At 38.1% G+C, this 18,949-nt stretch overlaps 1 protein-coding gene across 1 annotated transcript in view; it reads left to right on the plus strand.

Moving 5' to 3' along the window:
- Nucleotides 1-2,048: 2,048 nt before the first annotated feature.
- LOC149122478 (complement factor H-related protein 5-like) overlaps nt 2,049-18,949 on the plus strand; it is a 29,418-nt gene continuing 12,517 nt past the window's right edge. Inside the window, exons 1-9 of the mRNA XM_008268719.5 lie at nt 2,049-2,214; nt 3,369-3,563; nt 4,366-4,542; nt 6,200-6,382; nt 9,371-9,547; nt 11,896-12,072; nt 13,563-13,745; nt 13,867-14,046; nt 16,625-16,801. Of these exons, the coding sequence (XP_008266941.1) occupies nt 2,157-2,214; nt 3,369-3,563; nt 4,366-4,542; nt 6,200-6,382; nt 9,371-9,547; nt 11,896-12,072; nt 13,563-13,745; nt 13,867-14,046; nt 16,625-16,801 (1,507 nt within the window). The 5' untranslated portion in view covers nt 2,049-2,156. The remainder of the gene's footprint in view (nt 2,215-3,368; nt 3,564-4,365; nt 4,543-6,199; nt 6,383-9,370; nt 9,548-11,895; nt 12,073-13,562; nt 13,746-13,866; nt 14,047-16,624; nt 16,802-18,949) is intronic.

Consider the following 18,949-nt stretch of genomic DNA (forward strand, 5'->3'; position numbering starts at 1 on the left):
CATTATTTTGCTAAATTATATACCTTAGCCATTGCTTGGCAGTCCTTTGTCTCTTAGGCTTACACAGGTAAAGCTGTATGTATTTGCCACATACAACATGTTTTAAATACTTGTACACAGGGCTGGCGCTGTGGCGCAGCGGGTTAACACCCTGGCCTGAAGCGTCAGCATCCCATGTGCGTGCCAGTTCTAGTCCCCGCTGCTCCTTTCCGATCCAGCTCTCTGCTGTGGCCTGGGAAGGCAGTAGAAGATGGCCCAAGTGATTGGGCCCTGCACCCGCATGGGAGACCTGGAAGAAGCTCCTGGCTCCTGGCTTCGGATGGGTGCAACTCTGGCCGTTGTGACCAATTGGAGAGTGAACCATCAAATGGAAGACTTCTCTCTGCCTCTCCTCTCTGCGTGTGTAATTCTGACTTTCAAATAAATAAATAAATCTTAAAAAAAAAAAAAAACTTGCACAGATACAAACACAATGTCAAATGGCTAAATCTGGATAGGTAAAATTTGTTACCTGACGAAGTTATAATTATTTACTTGTTGTATTTTTTCAGTACTCTATACACATTAGACTGCTTTGACACTTTCATATTCTTATTCCAAATCTAGGTCATCAGAAAGACTATTTTTATTGCTCGTTGTTAATTTTTATTTGTTTTTTTGCTGTGGAGTATCTTTCTTACTTCCTTCCACGTCTCATAACATTTATGTTGAATACAATTTGTTATTGAATAAAAATGCTGGAATCTTAGATAATACATTGTGAATTGTGAATCCTCCCAACCAAGGGCTTCTTGTTACTGCAGGTTTTGTTCATTTGTCTTGTGACTCGCCTAGACTAATTCTGTAGTCTGTTTCCTCGCAGTATATAAATTTTGAGGTTTTTGCTGAGTTATTATTTCTTGTTTATATTTTGAGGTCTGATTTCCTAGAAGTGACCGCTCAGTCAGGATAGCTTAGTGGTGAACCAATAATTGCTCAGAACTTGAGTCAGTAAGCTTCCTATCTATGGCCGATGTATCTGTGAGTGATTGGAGAAACACCTTGAACAAGAAAGTCTACAAGCCTGTCGCACATCAGTGAGGGACTGGGAGCTCACAGGACTCTCCCTCTCCTCCAGTTGGACACAGCCTGGTGCATGTCCTTGGACCTCTGCACCACAAGTAATAAGTGTCGTCTCTGAGGGACGCTTGCTGGCTCCTTCTCCAAATTTCCCTGCTAAAATTCTGACTGGCCTGCACTCTGCTGATTGCCTAACTAGTAATTAGGGACCTCTGTCTTCCCTAAGTGTTTCCCATTGTAATCTCTTTGTATTCGATGGGTCCTGGGGCATGGATTATCAAAGCTGCTAAACCATTGCTCTCAGCAGCACAACTACCAGTCCTATGTACTTCCTGTCTGCTCAGGGCACAACCTCTGAGCCATAGAATTGAGCTGGGAGCTGGCAGTGGATGAAAACAGCCACTCTCTGCACTAATATTTATAGATTTCTTGAATAAATTCTCCTCAACAGTGTACTATTTAGCCAATTTCCAGGGACTATACATGATTTTTAAAAGAATTTATCCAGTTGGTATTGCTGTAGTTTGGAAGGAGAGAATATACCAATTTCTTTACACAGTAATCTTGAAGTCCCATGTGAATAAAATGATTTTCAAACCCAGTTGGTTCAAAAATTCCAGGAAGCGCTACTTGGAAAAAATCATTCTTAACCAGATTTTACAATATCTACAGAATGTGAAAGCTATTAAGGCAGAACCTAACCCTGGTGCCAGTGTTAAAAGAAACTCATTACTAGAAATTGATGCTGTTATATTACAATGAGAATGGTGACCTGCACTTTGCACGTTTTGAAGCAGCTGACGTCCTGGTGAGGAAGAAGGCAAAGAGGTTGCATCTCTGCCCCTCAGAGACAGGGACTGCAACGTGGAAACTGAACAGCTATCATTTTGCTCAGATAGATAGCAAGTCAGCATTCAGAGTATTAATGCAAACACATTGATTGGACACTATTTAGTTATTTCACATGTCCCTTGTGCACTCTGATGTTTACCGAAATTACTTCACCTAACCAGTTTCCCGGTAGTCACTGAAACCCAAAGTCGTATCAGCACGGCTGTGAGTGGATTCAAAGCCGCAGCACCCAGGGGCTTTCCAACATGCTGCTCCTCGTCAGCGTCCTGCTGATCTCAGGCTTTCCCACTGCTGGGGGACAAGGTGAGAAGAAATCATTCTCACTTCTTAGCTCCTTTCTAGAATGTATTTACTGGCTCTGTGTGTGTGAATGAACAGATGAGACTGCTTAGAATGAGGTAGCGTATCTATTTTATGAAAATATTCACAATGTACCTTGCAGGAAAAATGGGACAAAACAGACTTTCTCTCTGTTCTTTAACTCTAAAGTGTGAATAGCCACCAAATTTAGAATTTGTAGAGGAATTAAATTATGAAAATCTATGTGTAAGGAAGGTGGAGGTAACTAGGCAAAGCCCCAGAGTATTTCGGTGTACCGCTACAATGTTTCTGATCAGAAGAAAAAGTAGCACCCTCAGAAAATCTGGACACTTTCACACTGTTTGCAGGTTTTTGTTTTCAAAGGTTTGCTGATTCAAGATTGTAAATACCATTACAATGAGAGATATAGCATTTCATTCTAGTTATCATTCAACAAAAGGAAATACCTTTTTAGTAAAACAATAGAGCATAGCCTTATTTTTGTTGTAAACCAGTAAAAGGCCACAGAGTGGCATTAAAAGGGCATTTGCGGCCAGCGCCGTGGCTCACTAGGCTAATCCTCTGCTTGTGGCGCCAGCACACCGGGTTCTAGTGCCAGTCGGGGCACCGGATTCTGTCCCGGTTGCCCCTCTTCCATGCCAGCTCTCTGCTGTGGCCCGGGAGTGCAGTGGAGGATGGCCCAGGTGCTTGGGCCCTGCACCCCATGGGAGACCAGGAGAAGCACCTGGCTCCTGGCTTCGTATCAGCGTGGTGCGCCAGCTGCAGCAGCCATTGGAGGGTGAACCAATGGAAAAGGAAGACCTTTCTCTCTGTCTCTCTCTCTCACTGTCCACTCTGCCTGAAAAAAAAAAAAAAGGCATTTGTAAGTGGGGAAATTGCAAAGTGAGGCAATTGAAAATAAAGGAGGAATATGCAGAATTTTGACAACCCTTAACCCAGGAAAAGATATTCAAACTTTATTGCATCTCCTGGAGAAATCAGTGAAACACCATACAGAGGCTGTCCCAGTACTAAATAATCTGTATGTATGCATTGCACTCTCTGTGCTGGTGTCAGTAAGATGATTAAAAAATAATTTAATGATTTACTTATGTTGATAGGTATTTAATACTTCTATTTTATTTTGTTTTTCTCAGTGGGATTTTGTGATTTTCCAAAAATAAACCATGGCATTCTCTATGATCAAAAGAAGTACAATGCATTTTTGCCAGTTCCTATACGGACAATTTTCTATTACTCCTGTGAATATAATTTTGTTTCCCCTTTGAAGTCCTATTGGACTCGGATTACATGCACCGAGAAAGGATGGTCGCCAACACCGAGGTGCCTCCGTGAGTACATGTCCTGGCCATTATGTGGATTTTCATGCCTGGAAAAGGGAAAGAAGGTTGCACACATCACAGAGGCTTGATCATCACTGGGCAAGGACTGGAGGAGCCAGTGAAGATAGGAAATGCAGTCCTTCTTTCTTGAGATGACTTTTACCAAAATAAATGAGAAAAAATCAACTTTCCAATATGATCCAGAAGTCCTCTATGTATTATAATGTGTCAACTTTTTTTTCCTTTTTTAATTAATTAATTAATTTCTTTTTTAAGGAATACAAATTTCCTATGTACACCTTTAGAAATGTAGTTATTCTTCCCATCATATCCATCCTCCCACCCACACTCCCACCCCTCTGTCTTCACATCCTTGGTACTTAAAACTGTATATTTATTATCTTTCAATGAATATAAAAAGCAACCCCAGGTGACAGGTGTTACTGTTGAAAACAATAAGAGACAGAATAGATGAGCCAACAAGAGAGTTATAAATGATCTTTCTCATCCTGAAAAGAAGAGTTTATGGAGATTAAGAGAAAAATAGATAAATTAATATATTGGTATGTATTAGGAGAGCTTATAAGCATAAAATATTGTAGAAACCACAGAACAGCATGAAATGTTAGTTTACTTCAAACTTATGCATATGCATATATGAGAAAACATTTCATTCATATAGCATTATCTAAATTCTTCTGAAATTTTGTTTTTATATTTGATGTTCCCTATTCTTTCTAAAATGTTGTAGAACACAATTTTACCATTTGCTTTTACCAATTCTATCTTGTTACCAATCCATTTTTCGTAGGACTGTGTTTCTTTCCCTTTGTGGAAAATGGTCATTCTGCATCTTCAGGAAAAACACACCTGGAAGGTGACGTCGTGCACATTGTTTGTGATAGAGGCTACAGCCTTCAAAATGGGGAGAATACCATTGAGTGTGCAGAAACAGGCTGGTCTGTTCCTCCCGAATGCGGCTCCACCAGTAAGTAAAATACTGTCTCCCTGCTTCCAGTTTGTTTGTGATTATTCTTAGGGAAAAGGATCAGGTGTTAAATTTAGGACTTACCAAAGCCTCTGTCGTTATGCTTTTTCGGTTTGTTAAGACTTTTTTTTTTTTTTGAAGGTCAATGTTTATTGATTTTTAATGTGAATATTTGCACAAACAATAAAGGTAATAGCGGCAGTTTTGCTTTTCATTTAACTTAATTTCATCTGTAAATTTCTTCTGCCTTATATGGTAATTTTCATGGATTCTGGAAATTTCACTATAGGTGTCTGGAAGGGCCATTATTCAGGCTACCACAGAAAACTACAGTAAAAAGAATAAGCTTATTGATGACCAGAAATCCATTGTTGTACCTAACAACTGAAGGAATAGACCGTCTACCTGAATAATAATTCTTAGCCTCAGATGATCTACACATCAATTTTTTTCTCTATCCTCAGTGTACTCTTTCCATACATAGTCAATCCTCTAGAGCCAATTGTTTCCACCTATTTTTTTTTACTATTTGTTTCTCCAGTTATTAATATAATGCCATTTCTGGTTTGATACAGAACCTGGCCTGAGACCTTCAATTTAAACGCATTCTCTCACCCAGTAAATCTGAAATATGAAAACTGAGTGATAAGGTCCAGTTTATTGCAAATTTTCCTTCCCATATTCCTTTATAGGGAGCTGTTACATTACTGAGTCTTTTTACTGGTGGGCATGCCAGATCATCTTAGCCACATTTCTTTGCACTTGTTTTTTTGTTTTTTGTTTTGTTTTGTTTTTTGTTTTTTGACAGGCAGAGTGGACAGTAAGAGAGAGAGACAGAGAGAAAGGTCTTCCTTTGCCGTTGGTTCACCCTCCAATGGCCGCCGCGGCCAGCGTGCTGCGGCAGGCGCATCGCGCTGATCTGAAGGCAGGAGCCAGGTACTTATCCTGGTCTCCCATGGGGTGCAGGGCCCAAGCACCTGGGCCATCCTCCACTGCACTCCCGGGCCACAGCAGAGAGCTGGCCTGGAAGAGGGGCAACCGGGACAGAATCCAGCTCCCTGACCGGGACTAGAACCCCGTGTGCCAGCGCCGCAAGGCGGAGGATTAGCCTAGTGAGCTGCGGCGCCGGCCTGCACTTGTTTTTGATGTCAGTATTTGCTTTATTATCTGATATTTGTTATATTTTTAAGTAGTTTCCTTGGATAGTCTCTTTTAAAAGGTTTGACTTAATTAAGTTTTCAAAAAATATTTATATATTTGAAATCCAGAGAGACACAAACAGAGAAAGAAAACCTGCCCATCTGCTGGTTCACTCCCTAAATATTCACAATGGGTGGAAAATGGGAACCAGAAACTCAGTCCAGTTTTCCTACGTAGGTGGCAGTAACCCAATCACTAGAGCCGTCCCTGCTGCCTCCTATGGTCTGTATTTTCAGAAAGCTGGATCTGGAGCTAAAGCCAGCTACCAAACCCAAACACTTGAGAGCTCAACTGCCAGATCAAACACTTGCTGGATTTTATTTTTAATGTGCTAAGGACTTGACTGCAAGAATAATTCCAATTTGTAGAAGACTTACTTTTTCCATTTTATTTTTGTCATTATTTATTGACAACGTGTAATATTTTAATGAACACATTTTTCTTTTTTTTTTCTTAGAAAACTGTTTAACATCAGACATTGTAATTGACAATGGGTTTTTGGCTGAATCAGACTACACTTATCCTTTAAATAAAGAAACACAATATAAGTGTAAACCAGGATACATAACAGCAGATGGAAAGACCTCTGGGACAGTTAAGTGCTTGCAAGATGGGTGGTCTATGCAACCTACTTGTATTAGTAAGTAATTTGGTATTTTATGGTGGGTTTTATGAATATAGTAACACCAACATTTCCTGCAACTATTATTTTTCATTCTTCTGGGTTTATCTGATAATCACATAAATAAAACCCATTTCCAAAGAAAATATGTTAACAAAATACATAAATACCCCATATGCTAAATTGATTTAACTTTTTGTTGTTATTGTTGTATCTCCCCACCATTTCAAAGGACATAATCCCTACTCCTGTAATAAATGTCATTATTTAAAAAAAGAAAGAAAAAAAAGAGGGAAGGAGGAAAGGAGGGAGGCAGGGAGGGAGGCAGGGAGGGAGGAAGAGAAGATTGGAGGGGGGGGGAGGGAGGGAAGGAGGGAGGGTGGGAGGGTGAGAGAGGAAACAAGAGCAGAAGCAGAGAGGAAGAAATGAAAGACTCCAGAACTGTACAGGGTTTTAGCACAATTTTATTAGTGACCAAAACACTTGTGCACTTCTCTTTCACCATTTTCAAATTATCTACCTCCTATAGTTAATTTCTTATTCTTTTGAATAGCAGTTATGTCTATAGTGGATGAACTACATCGACCGTTCAGTGCTCAAGAGAATATTGTATTACTCAAGTTTTGTGTTTTATTTTTCACCTCTAATCTAATTGCAGAGAAAGAACAGGACTAGATATTTCTGAAATTTGGGAATATTTGAGGAACACTGGTGGAGTAGCAGGTTCTGGTTTAAGAAAACCACAAATAATTGATTTTTGATTTTTAGTTCTAAGGTTAAAAAAAAGCAATAAATCTGGGCTAATACGAGTACAGAAAAAATCTGAAGTTGGAAAGACTTTGCAGTTACGTAGAGATTTTTGTTCTCTTTCTTATTGCAGACTTATCAAACTTCATGTCATAAACTTAGCTCAGTGTTGCTTCCAGAAAGTAAGAAAACCACTCCCATTTATTACCTTTTCTCTCAGTTTCCAGCCTTCCTGTGGCTTTAGCAAAGAAACATAAACTATTTTCTCATAGGATCCTGTCTCTGGAGTTCTAAAATCCAAGAGTATTTTCCTCACTTCTACCAAATTTACAGTGAATAAGCTATCACAAAATATACCACACAGAAGAAAAATTCTGCATGTTAATATAGGTCTTTATGTAACTAATGCATATAATCCTTTTCTTATGTTTGCTGCATTACTGATAGTGCTATTAACAAAACAGTTTATTAATAAACCCATAAAATTTATTTCAAGGCCTGGAAAGATATGTTTCTGCTGCTCTCTTTCTATTTATTGGCTTGCTTAGAAGTAAAAAATGTCATACAGCACAAGTGTAGTTTATGTCATTACAGGATTTCAGGGCTGGGACAGAAAAATAGATGTATACAAGATGGCAGTAGTGCACATGCTTATTAAGGTGGGACTTGGACAAATGGTAGGAGGATGCCTCCCAGAGGCCACTCCTAAAAAGGGGAGGGTGCAAAGTAACTCCTAGTGGGTAGGGAGTTGAAGAGCAGGTACAGGTATTGGTGATGCCACACAGCAGCCCACAGGGAATCGCTGGACCAGGTAACAACCAAAGTCAATGACTGCTTGGAGACTTTTATAGCCACAAGGGCTTCCTATCTCTGACCAACAGGTATTTCATAGGGCTTGCAAAACTGCCATGTGCTAAGTGACTTAATGTGCTTATTGAACTATGTTTAAAACAATTAATTGTGCAACCACTTTAATTTGGTGCTGGCAGCCTTTGAGTTAATGGTCAGGCATTGGTTTATTTATATAACAGTAACTTTTAGAGGATTTGACTATGAGAAAGGTAATGTACAAGTAAATGCAGTTTTTAATATTTTAGTAATTATATAAGAATGACAAGTCATCATTGGCTGGTACTGTTATATCAAATATTTACTAAAATGTGATGTACTTAAATAATTAAATAGGTAATAAACTCTAGGTAATCACGAAAATATGATTGATGATCATGGATACAAAAGTGAAATTAAAAAAAAATTCCAAAAATTTTAAAACAGACAAAATTTTCCCATAGTGCTTGAAGTTAGGAGAGGAAGTAATGATGGGGGAGGGATCATGGGATGTTTCAATAATTATTCTTTTTTAACCAGGATTGTAGTTACAGAGTTGTGCTTATTTTGTATTAATTTATTAAACAATATACTTCTAATTTTTACACTCTACGTACACTTTATGCTTCAATCAGTGTAAGACATTCTGCATGGCCCAGGCTTTCATGGCAAATTTGGCAACCAGGACTTAAAAGTTACAGAGAGTATATTGCTCCAGCAACATTCATTAAGTGTCTCTTTGGAGTCATTTGCCTGGATCCCGCAGTAGGAAACAAACAAACAAACAAACAAAAACCCAGGGACCTACTTATCTCTTCCCCAGAGGACACAAGTCTGCATTCCAGTGTAAACATCACCTCTCTCTCCTGAGAGGAGAATGGACCAAGGTGCCTGCTGCCCTAGAAAAGGCCAAGTCTCCTAGCTTGGAGGTTTCTTCTCTGTGCTACAGTCCCTACATGAGCAGTGGAGCATCAACCACTCATCGCCTCTGATGCACTGGGACCCGACAGACTAGGTGTTGAGATTCAGGGAGCTGGGCTATGGCTATCCAGGAGTTACAAACTGTTTGGCCTCTTGTCTAGAGAATTGTGCTACCAATCAATCAATCCATCAACCAGTTCATACATTTGATATTTACTTCATTACTTAGTGTATGTATCTAACATACCATAGATGATAGAAATAACTATATACATATACATAGTTATGCAGAGTACTTTACATTTAGCATTTTCTTAATTTGTGCAGGAGCTTATGTGTAAGAAAAATGAAGTTAAATCAATTTTTTATTAAGTTGCTATAAATAATATTTTCTACAAAGGCATTTGATTTATATTTAGTAGCACATAATGATTATTAAAGACTTTCGTGTGTTTCTTGTATGCTTGAGGCAATGTTAGATATAAAATCCTGTTTTCCAATGTTCTGTAGAGTCTTGTGATATGCCAGTATTGATGAATGCCAGAATCAGAAATGACAGAACATGGTTTATGCTCAATGAGCAGCTGGAGTATGAGTGCAACGATGGCTATAAAAGCAGAGATGGAGGTCCCACGGGTTCCACAGTATGTGGTGAGGATGGCTGGTCCCATTTGCCCATGTGCTACGGTGAGGAGGTTTTCCTTTGGAAAATAAAAACAATTCTGGACACACTGCTTTTCTGGGTTCTTTCAAGAGGTGTTTGCTGAGGAACAATTTCAAATTCAAGATGTCTTCAGATAACTTTAAGATGCTAGTGTTATAACTTAATATAATAACATGTGTATGGAGAGCACATAGTCCATTCAGTTGGGTGGCTTATATGTTATCCACATCATATCTACGGCTTAAATGACAGGCTTTTTTGAAGTATATTAAATTCATACTGACAATGCATTCAAAACTTGGTGAACATTCCCAAAAACATAGTTGCTTATACTTCATTCAACAACTTTAGAAGTTTTGCTCCTTGACCATGTTCCTGTCCCCTTTACCTATTAGTCCTATCATTTATTGTCAGAGTCTTAGACTTGAAATCTGCACAGAATGCCCTCAAGTTCTACCAAATCATCCTTCCTCTTAAATATTACTGCATATTTTTGTCCTTATGCATTCATTTTCAAGTGCTGCAATTGTAAATTCCCACAAATTTGATTTTTACTAAAAACATGTCAGTCCATTTTGTGTTGCTATTTCAAAATAATTGAGACTGTTGACAAAGGAGACATTTTATTTTGTCACACAGTTTTAAGGCTCAAGAGCATGGTGCCAGCATTGGTTACTGGTGAGGGCCTCATGGCAGTGTTGACCACGTGGCAGGAGATCCTGTGAGAAAGAGAAGGCATATAGCAAGATAGGAAGCAAGAGAGCATGCTGAGCAAGCATGCAAGAACTTGCTTTGTAACAACCCACTCTTGCTGTTACTAATCCAGTAATCCAGTCCTGTGATTCCTACCCCACTCACATCAATAACTTCCAAAGGCAGTGCCCGTGACCTAATTGTCTCCCTTAAAATTTCTACCAGCTCAGTAAACCTCACCCAGAGGGTTATGTTCCTTCTGGAGGTTCTAGGGAGAATCAGCCTCCCTGCCTTTTACAATTTCCAAAATCCATCTGTATTTCTTGGCTCATGGCTCTTTCCTCAAATCATTCCAGCCTCTGCTTCTCTTGTCACATTTCCTACTGTCACTCTTACATGCTGCCTCCCTCTTATTGGTTACACTGGCCCTATTACGCACATAATTCAGAATAAGCTCTCCATCTCAAGGTCTCTAATTTTTCCTGCAAATTTTGTTTATTTATGTGAGGTAGCATGCAAATTTCAGGGACTAGGACAGAAACACAGGGAGGGTATAATTTTGTTATAACACAGTGTAGTAACTATGAATAAGGCAGCTGGAAATTAAACCTTACATCAGTCAAGATGAATTATTTTCTAAGACTTTTTTTGCCATTAAATAAGAAAAGACTAACAACAAAAAAGAAATGTCATGCAAAGTATTGGAATCCAGAATCAGGAACCAGGAGTGTAAATTTTATAGAAGCTGAATCACATTCCAGTAGGATGCTCTTAAATAAACTACTACTGAACCATTAAATAAGCAATAACAATATATAACATTGGCTCACTTAAATAACATTTGCTATCATTAATTATAAATTAATTTCATTTTATTTTTGTGATACATGTTTGATTTAGCATATTTACTTTGTCTAGTGTCAATTATATATTCAACTTTGACATGTAAGTTTATGAACTAAACATGGAAGATGATTAAATGAGAAAAATACACATATATTCTTATACATATCCATTTAAATTAAACCAGGAAATATGAGTCTTTATAAAAATATTAATGATTTAGTTGAGTGCAATGGAACAATTCCAAAAATTTAGAAAGTTTAGCAATGTATTTTGAAAGCCTTTGATATTTAGTTATGCATTTGTAAAATTAAGAATTATTTCATTTTTAATATTTCCTCTAACTTAAAATTTATCAGATATATCTTCTTTGGGTGTTGCAAGTAGTCTACTTTTTCAATGTAAGTATCTTGTTTTGTGAAAAATGTCATAAATGTATTGCATTTTAGCTTTGTGTTACTTGAAAGAACAAATTTCTTGGGATTTGAACATGGAAACTATTCATATTCTATTTTGTAAAATAAGTTATTACATTATAATTACTTATTATATTAAATTAAAACATGTTAACTAAACAAATACTTTTCTTATAAGTAATTTCTAAGGAATTTTCTAGTATGACACTGAAGAGATTCTCATACAAAGTTTTACCTCACTTATTTTGCCTAAAGGGTTTTGAGTGTATTTGCTGGGTATGAATAATTAGCTTATATTTTTTAAGTATAATATATATTATGCTGTTCTTCATGTAAATCTGATTGCATCTTTTTATCTAGCATATATTAAATTAATTTTGCAAAAAAATTTCATATATGCTCCTTTTCTTTATTTTTAGAAGTAGAATGTCCTCTTCCATTTTTAGAAGCAAATTTAGATGTTCACCCAAAACAAGAAAAATACAAAGTTGGGGATGTGTTGAAATTTTCCTGCAGACAAAGATTTACAAGAGTTGGACCAGATTCAGTTCAGTGTTACCAATTTGGATGGTCACCTAATTTCCCAACATGCAAAGGTCAATACTTATTTTGGAAATAAGAATTTGAATTTTTATATTAATGTTTACCTATTTTATTATAACTCTCATTACATCTAGAATCTGACAAAGTAGAAAAAATGGCAAAAGTAGTATTTTATTTGGGAAGGAGGGATGTTGATTATAGTAATTGAGTTGCCTAGGTAACTTAAGTTCCTCTAATCAACTAGTAATTCTATCTCCATGTTTTAAAATATTTTATGCGATTTTATAAATTAAAATATAGTAGCTGACCAATTGGGTTTTTGACTGTGCCCTTAAATACCCACATCACAGATCAGAGTGCCAGGGATCAAGTTCCAGTTTCACTTTCAGTTGTGGCTTCTTGCTCATGTAGCAGGTGCTGACTCAACTGCTTAGGTCCCTGCCACACACATGGGAGACCCACATGAAGTTCCTAGCTCCTGGCTTCATCAAAACCCATCTCCAGCTGTTGCCAGCATTTGGGAAATGAACTGTTGAAAGTCTGCTTCTTTCTCTCTATGTCTTTCTCCATCTTTTTATCTCACCACCTCTCACAATAAAATAAAACAAAACAAAAAGAAATATGTCATTGAGATGAAAAGTGTTATGTATTTCCTGTTATCTAAGTTTTTTTAAAAATACTTTAAAAAATTGTATGGTCCTCATTATATCTTATGAAATTAAGTAAGATAATAAGCAAGTCATCACATATATGGATTATTCAATAGAAAGCAATGATGATTTGCTACTGACTTCAAATTACATTATTTTCATCAAAAATGTCTCATCCAATTTAGGTATTTATAGACATTAATAAAAATTATTATTATATTTTATATGTATAAAATATGTGGTATAATATTGTTTACTTTTATACTATATTTTACACTATAGTTTTACTATATTATTATGTATTATTATATTTTCACATTATATTTTTACATTATAGTTTTTTACTTTTGCATTATATCGAGATTATTGACCTTTAAAATCTTCAGTGGTACAATTTAATACCCTGATTAAGGTAAACATCCTGCAAAATATGGGGGAGGGAGCAATAAGCTATTAAAGTATTGAAAGAATGTAAGATTCTACTAAGAAGTTACTCTTAATTTTGCCAAATGCAATTAGATATTTTGTATTTGCAAGTAAAATGTTTATTTGCTAGATAGGTATTCTGATGAATTTGGGAATAAAATTTCTCTGCTATTTACATTATTTTACAAAAAATAAATAAAGCAAATAGGACAAAGTGTAATATTTTAATATAAAGTTTGATATATCAATAATTATGTATTCTTTAATTTATTAAAAATTATTCATAACAAAAACTCTGTGTTTGAGAAAATGAATATGATCAATATACTATGTACACTGAAAGACAGACTTAAAAAGCAAAGGTAGTATAAATGTAATTAAGCTCAAAGTCAACTCAATTAGTAACTACATTTTTCTGGGTTTACAATTATAAGATTATTTAAGCATTTACAGGTTGTTTATTATAGGGCAAGTACAACCATGCGGTCCACCTCCCCAGCTCCCCAACGGTAAAGTAAAGGACACAAGGAAAGAAGACTACAGACATGGTGAAGTGGTACAATATGACTGCAGTTCCCATTTTACAATGAAGGGGCCTGAGAAAATACAATGTGTGGATGGAGAATGGACAACCTTGCCCATTTGTGTTGGTAAATAGATATTGATGTCTAAATAGCACAGTTACTTTCATTTTACATCCATATGTAAATACATATGTAAATGGACTTTAATACTTTCAGGGTAAATATAACTTCTATTGTATTTCCCTAGACTCAGTGAAAACATGTGGCCATTTACCCAAACTTGAGCATGGCTATGCCCAGCCCTCTGTACTTCCCTATGAACATGGTGCTTCAGTAGAGCTGAGTTGTAGAAATACACACACGATGATTGGAAACCACATAGTTTCCTGCATCAGTGGAATGTGGACAGAATTTCCTGAATGTGTTGGTGAGAATGCACATCTAACTTTCTATCTGTTTACATTTTTATTAGGATTGTGTGAAAATAATAAATCTGGTTAGAATTTTGATTTTATTGATATCCACTCTTGCTCCCAGGAATATTATACATTATTCCATTTATTCTGGTCTCACATTAAACTTCCATATGATTTTATGAATTTGTTTTTATTCTCCATAGGGTTCTTACCCAGTTTCTTCTCTTGTTTTTACTGGTATGGTGAATAGAATTCTTCATTAATTCATATGTCTCAATAGTTATACTTTTATATAAAAGAATATAATTTAATTGTCAGTATTGATTTTATTTTGACTAACCTTGTTGAATTCTTATGTTAGCTCTAGTGTTGAATTTGGATGTTATATTTCTTTTTTTTTTTAAGATTTATTTATTTATTTGAAAATCAGAGTTACACAGAGAGAGGAGAGGCAGAGAGAGAGAGAGGTCTTACATCTGCTGGTTCACTCCTCAATTGGCCACAACAGCTGGAGCTGTGCCGATCCGAAGCCAGGAGCATGTAGCTTCTTCCCGGTCTCCCACGTGGATGCAGTGCCCAAGGACTTGGCCCATCTTCCACTGCTTTCCCAGCCCATAGCAGAGAGCAGGATCGGAAGTGCAGCAGCCGGGACTCAAACCAGCACCCATATGGGATGCTAGCACTGCAGGCTGCAGCTCTACCCACTATGCCACAGTGCTGGACCCTGGATAGTATATTTCAACAATTACAATTTAATGTCTTATGTCATACTGTAGCTCAGTTTTTACCTCCATGTTCTAGAAAATACAACCAAAACAGTAGCCATGTAGCCTGAGTACTCTGAAGTCCTGGGGAGTTTGGAGACTTCTGTTAGGGGAAGAGCAAGGACCCAGACCCAGGAACTGGGCATTCCTGCTCCTCTAGTCCTCACGGTCCCTTAACCGCACTCCAGAAGCTTTTCTGTGTTTTCCCCACAGAAGCAGACATCTATTCTAGATTTTTCCATCAGTCCATCAGCTTGTGTGCTCTGCTCTTACATTGTATTCTAATAGTGTTAAGACTTCCAGCCATAATGCAGAAGCAGTTTCTTCTGACATCCTCAGATCCTGGCTTCTTTTGTCCTGTTTCTCAGAACTCCGATATAGTAAAACCTCTCACTTTCAGCTGTAAAGACCAGCAGACTCTCTGCTGCTGTTCTCCCAGAATCTAAGATAGATATCCAGGACCACCCTCTTACCCCATGGCCTAGATTTTGTGTTGTCAACTGGCCCACTCTCTTCTGGAAAAGGAGACCATAGCAGTTACAGCCCCATGGGCCGGGTAGATACCTGGTCACTGCTCTGTGACCACCTACTGTGAGGCAAGGTCTTCTGCTACCAGGACACTAAACCCTGGTATGGGAAGTTGTAGACCACATATTTTAATGGCCACTAATTTTTATGCATAAGCACCATACAGGCCATGTCTCAAGCAGCGGTTGTTGCAGAAAAATACTTACAAACATAGAAGTAGCAGAGCAATCCCATGTCTCATTATCCCTTCGTGGGATACAGAAAAGCCTCCACAAAGTCATTTAGGGGAAAGGAGAAATGTAGCAATGACAGCTGCAAGCAAGCCAGAGAGTGTTGAACAAGCACGTTCTGAAGCTCAGCGGTACATCACTGTTAGTGAGTTCTTCCTTGAATTTCCTGTCTTTCTGAGTCGGAGTTTCTGCTAATTTCTGAAATGTCAAAGTAAAAGGATATCTGGATTTATCTCCCCTTACTGACACCATCCCTCCTACAGACATACTCCTGTGTGGCCTCTTTTTGTTATGTAAATTAGTTGAGGCTTTTTTTTTTATATGACTTCATGGAAAACAATCATACCTGTGTACAGGTACATACTTGTATACATAAGCAGTTTCAGAGTCACTGGAAATTTGGCGTAACTAAAATTCCCCTTGGGATGCGGCTCCGTAGCAAAGTAGGTTAATCCTCCGCCTGCAGTGCTGGCATTGCATATAGGCATCGGTTCTAGTTCCGGCGGCCTCTCTTCCAATCCAGCTCTCTGCTATGGCCTGGGAAAACAGTAGAAGATGGGTCAAGTGCTTGGGCCCCTGCACCCACATAGGAGACCAGGAAGAAGCACTTGGCTCCTGGCTTCAGGTGGGCACAGCTCTGGCTGTTGCGGCCATCCGGGAAGTGAATCAACAGAAAGAAGACCTTTCTCTCTGTCTCTCCCTCTCACTGTCTGTAACTCTATTTCTCAAATAAATAAATAAAATGTTTTTAAAAACTGGGGATATGTTTTAAAATAAATAAACAAATAGGTTCTCCTTGATCAGGGGGAACTGTCTGTACTTGTTTCCCGCAAAGCTTTCTGACATATATTTCTCAAGTTTCTGTCATTCAAAGATTGGATACGGTATATTTCTTTTCATTTTTTTCAACACCAGAGCCTATTTTATGCCATGAGTTCAAGAATCGTTCTTTGTGATGTTGCTTAAAAGTATCATTTAGTTATCCTATTAATAATCCACATATTTTTAATAATTCCTTCATTTCTCTTAAATATTCTTATTATATATGAATCTATTCATTTTTATAGCCACACATCAACTCAAGAACTGTACAAGATCAAGTCTTGGCACAAGAATATTCTTTAGACCATATTTAACTGAGTTTATTCATAACACCACAGTAAATTACAGATGCATTGGGACCCACAGCTACATGCAAACAGTGTGCATAAATGGGAGATGGAATCCTGAGCCAGCCTGCACAGGTAAGAGCTGTCTGAAAATTTTGTTAATCTCTTGTTTTTATACCATAAATTACTATTTTTAAATTAAATAATTTATTTGCCATATATATTTTTTAAAATGAAGGAAATAGAGCATATTATTTCTAGACAAATATTAACCTTCAAAAACTCTGACTTGAGTGCCAGAGCCGAGCTCAATAGGCTAATCTTCCTCCTGCGGTGCCGGGACACCGGGTTCTAGTCCTGGTTGGGGTGCCAGATTCTGTCCCGGTTGCCCTCTTCCAGGCCAGCTCTCTGCTGTGGCCCGGGAGTGCAGTGGAGGATGGCCCAAGTGCTTGGGCCCTGCACCCCATGGGGGACCAGGAGAAGCACCTGGCTCCTGGCTTTGGATCAGCATGGTGCGCCAGCCACAACGTGCCAGCTGCAGCCGCCATTGTGGGGTGAACCAATGGAAAAAGGAAGACCTTTCTCTCTGTCTCTCTCTCTCACTGTCCACTCTGCCTGTCAACAAAACAAAACAAAACAAAACAAAACAAAACAAAACAAAACACCTCTGGCTTGGGGCAGACATTTGGCCTAGCAGTCAAGAAACCATTTGAGGAAGCTGTATTCCGTATCACATTGCCTAGCTTCCACTCCCAGCTCCCACTTCTGACTCCAGTTTCTTGCTAATGCAAACCCTGGGAGGCAGCAGGTGACAGCTCAAGTTTTTGCGTTTCTGCCGTGCATGTGAAAGACTTGGTCTGAGTTTTGGGCTACTGGCTACATTCTGGTCCAGCCCCAGCCAAGGGAACAGTAGATGGAAGATATCTTTCTCATCCACAATTCTCTACATGTGTGTGTTTCTCTGCCTTTAAATTAAATAAAAACAATAAATTTGTTTTTTAAAACAAATTCACAAAATAATCTTTACAAATTTCAAACACGAAAGCCCTATAGGTCACATTCTATAATTATAAAGAGATAACACTTAAAGTACTCATACAAAGTTATCTACTCCATAACCTTCATTTTGGATAGCAGAATAATTCACTTCCAAATCATAATATTTAAAATATTAAGAACAATCTTACAGGCCGGTGCCGTGGCTCACTAGGCTAATCCTCCGCCTTGCGGCGCCGGCACACCGGGTTCTAGTCCCGGTCGGGGCGCTGGATTCTGTCCCGGTTGCCCCTCTTCCAGGCCAGCTCTCTGCTGTGGCCAGGGAGTGCAGTGGAGGATGGCCCAAGTGCTTGGGCCCTGCACCCCATGGGAGACCAGGAGAAGCACCTGGCTCCTGCCATCGGATCAGCGCAGTGCGCCGGCCGCACTGCCATTGGAGGGTGAACCAACGGCAAAGGAAGACCTTTCTCTCTGTCTCTCTCTCATTGTCCACTCTGCCTGTCAAAAAAAAAAAAAAAAAAAAAAAAAAAGAACAATATTACAATTAAATGAACACATATTAAAACCTATAAGATGCAACCTAACCAAAATTCAGAGTTTTAAATTCAAATTCATTTTTGGTCGGAAAATATGTTTAAATATATATCCTAAAAAGATAGGAAGTAAAATTCAGATATGAAAAGAGAAATAACAAAAGTTACAACACAACTGGATGAAATAGAACATTGTACTTACAACTGATCTATACCATGAAACTATTTTTTTAAAGATTAGTAAGCAGACCTATCTAACCAAGTTGACTCTATTCAAGAACTGTAAGCAGATGCAAATAAACATTTCTACAACCAAAAATAGATAAATAGAAATACGGGGAAAATCATATGAGGACAATTTTTCAAATAAATAAATTAAAAACATAAAGAAAAAGGAAATGTCATGGGCCATTTTGGATGCTAGAGACAGCACCATTTCTTGAGATACCTTCTTCACATAGGATACTTACCTGACACAACTCAGCCAGCCCTGGAATGGGAGCTCATTAACCTGTTGGAGTTACCTCTCTCTGCTGTATTGGGTACAGCCCTTTTAAGCAAACTACAGTAGCCCTCGTTGAAGGGGCAATCGTAACCAATGAAACTTGAAAATGACAGGTGTCACTGGTGAGGCCATGTCTTGGTGTTGTTATCAAACAAGTCACTTCAGTTACTCTGGATTTTTAGCAGAGGCCGGGAACTCTTCCCTGCTCCACTAATGCCATGGGAAACTGGCAGCCAAGGAGCTTCCCAC

Source organism: Oryctolagus cuniculus, chromosome 13 (assembly GCF_051225735.1).
Source record: "Oryctolagus cuniculus isolate XC-2025 breed Fujian yellow rabbit chromosome 13, ASM5122573v1, whole genome shotgun sequence".
Taxonomy (NCBI): Eukaryota; Metazoa; Chordata; class Mammalia; order Lagomorpha; family Leporidae; genus Oryctolagus; species Oryctolagus cuniculus.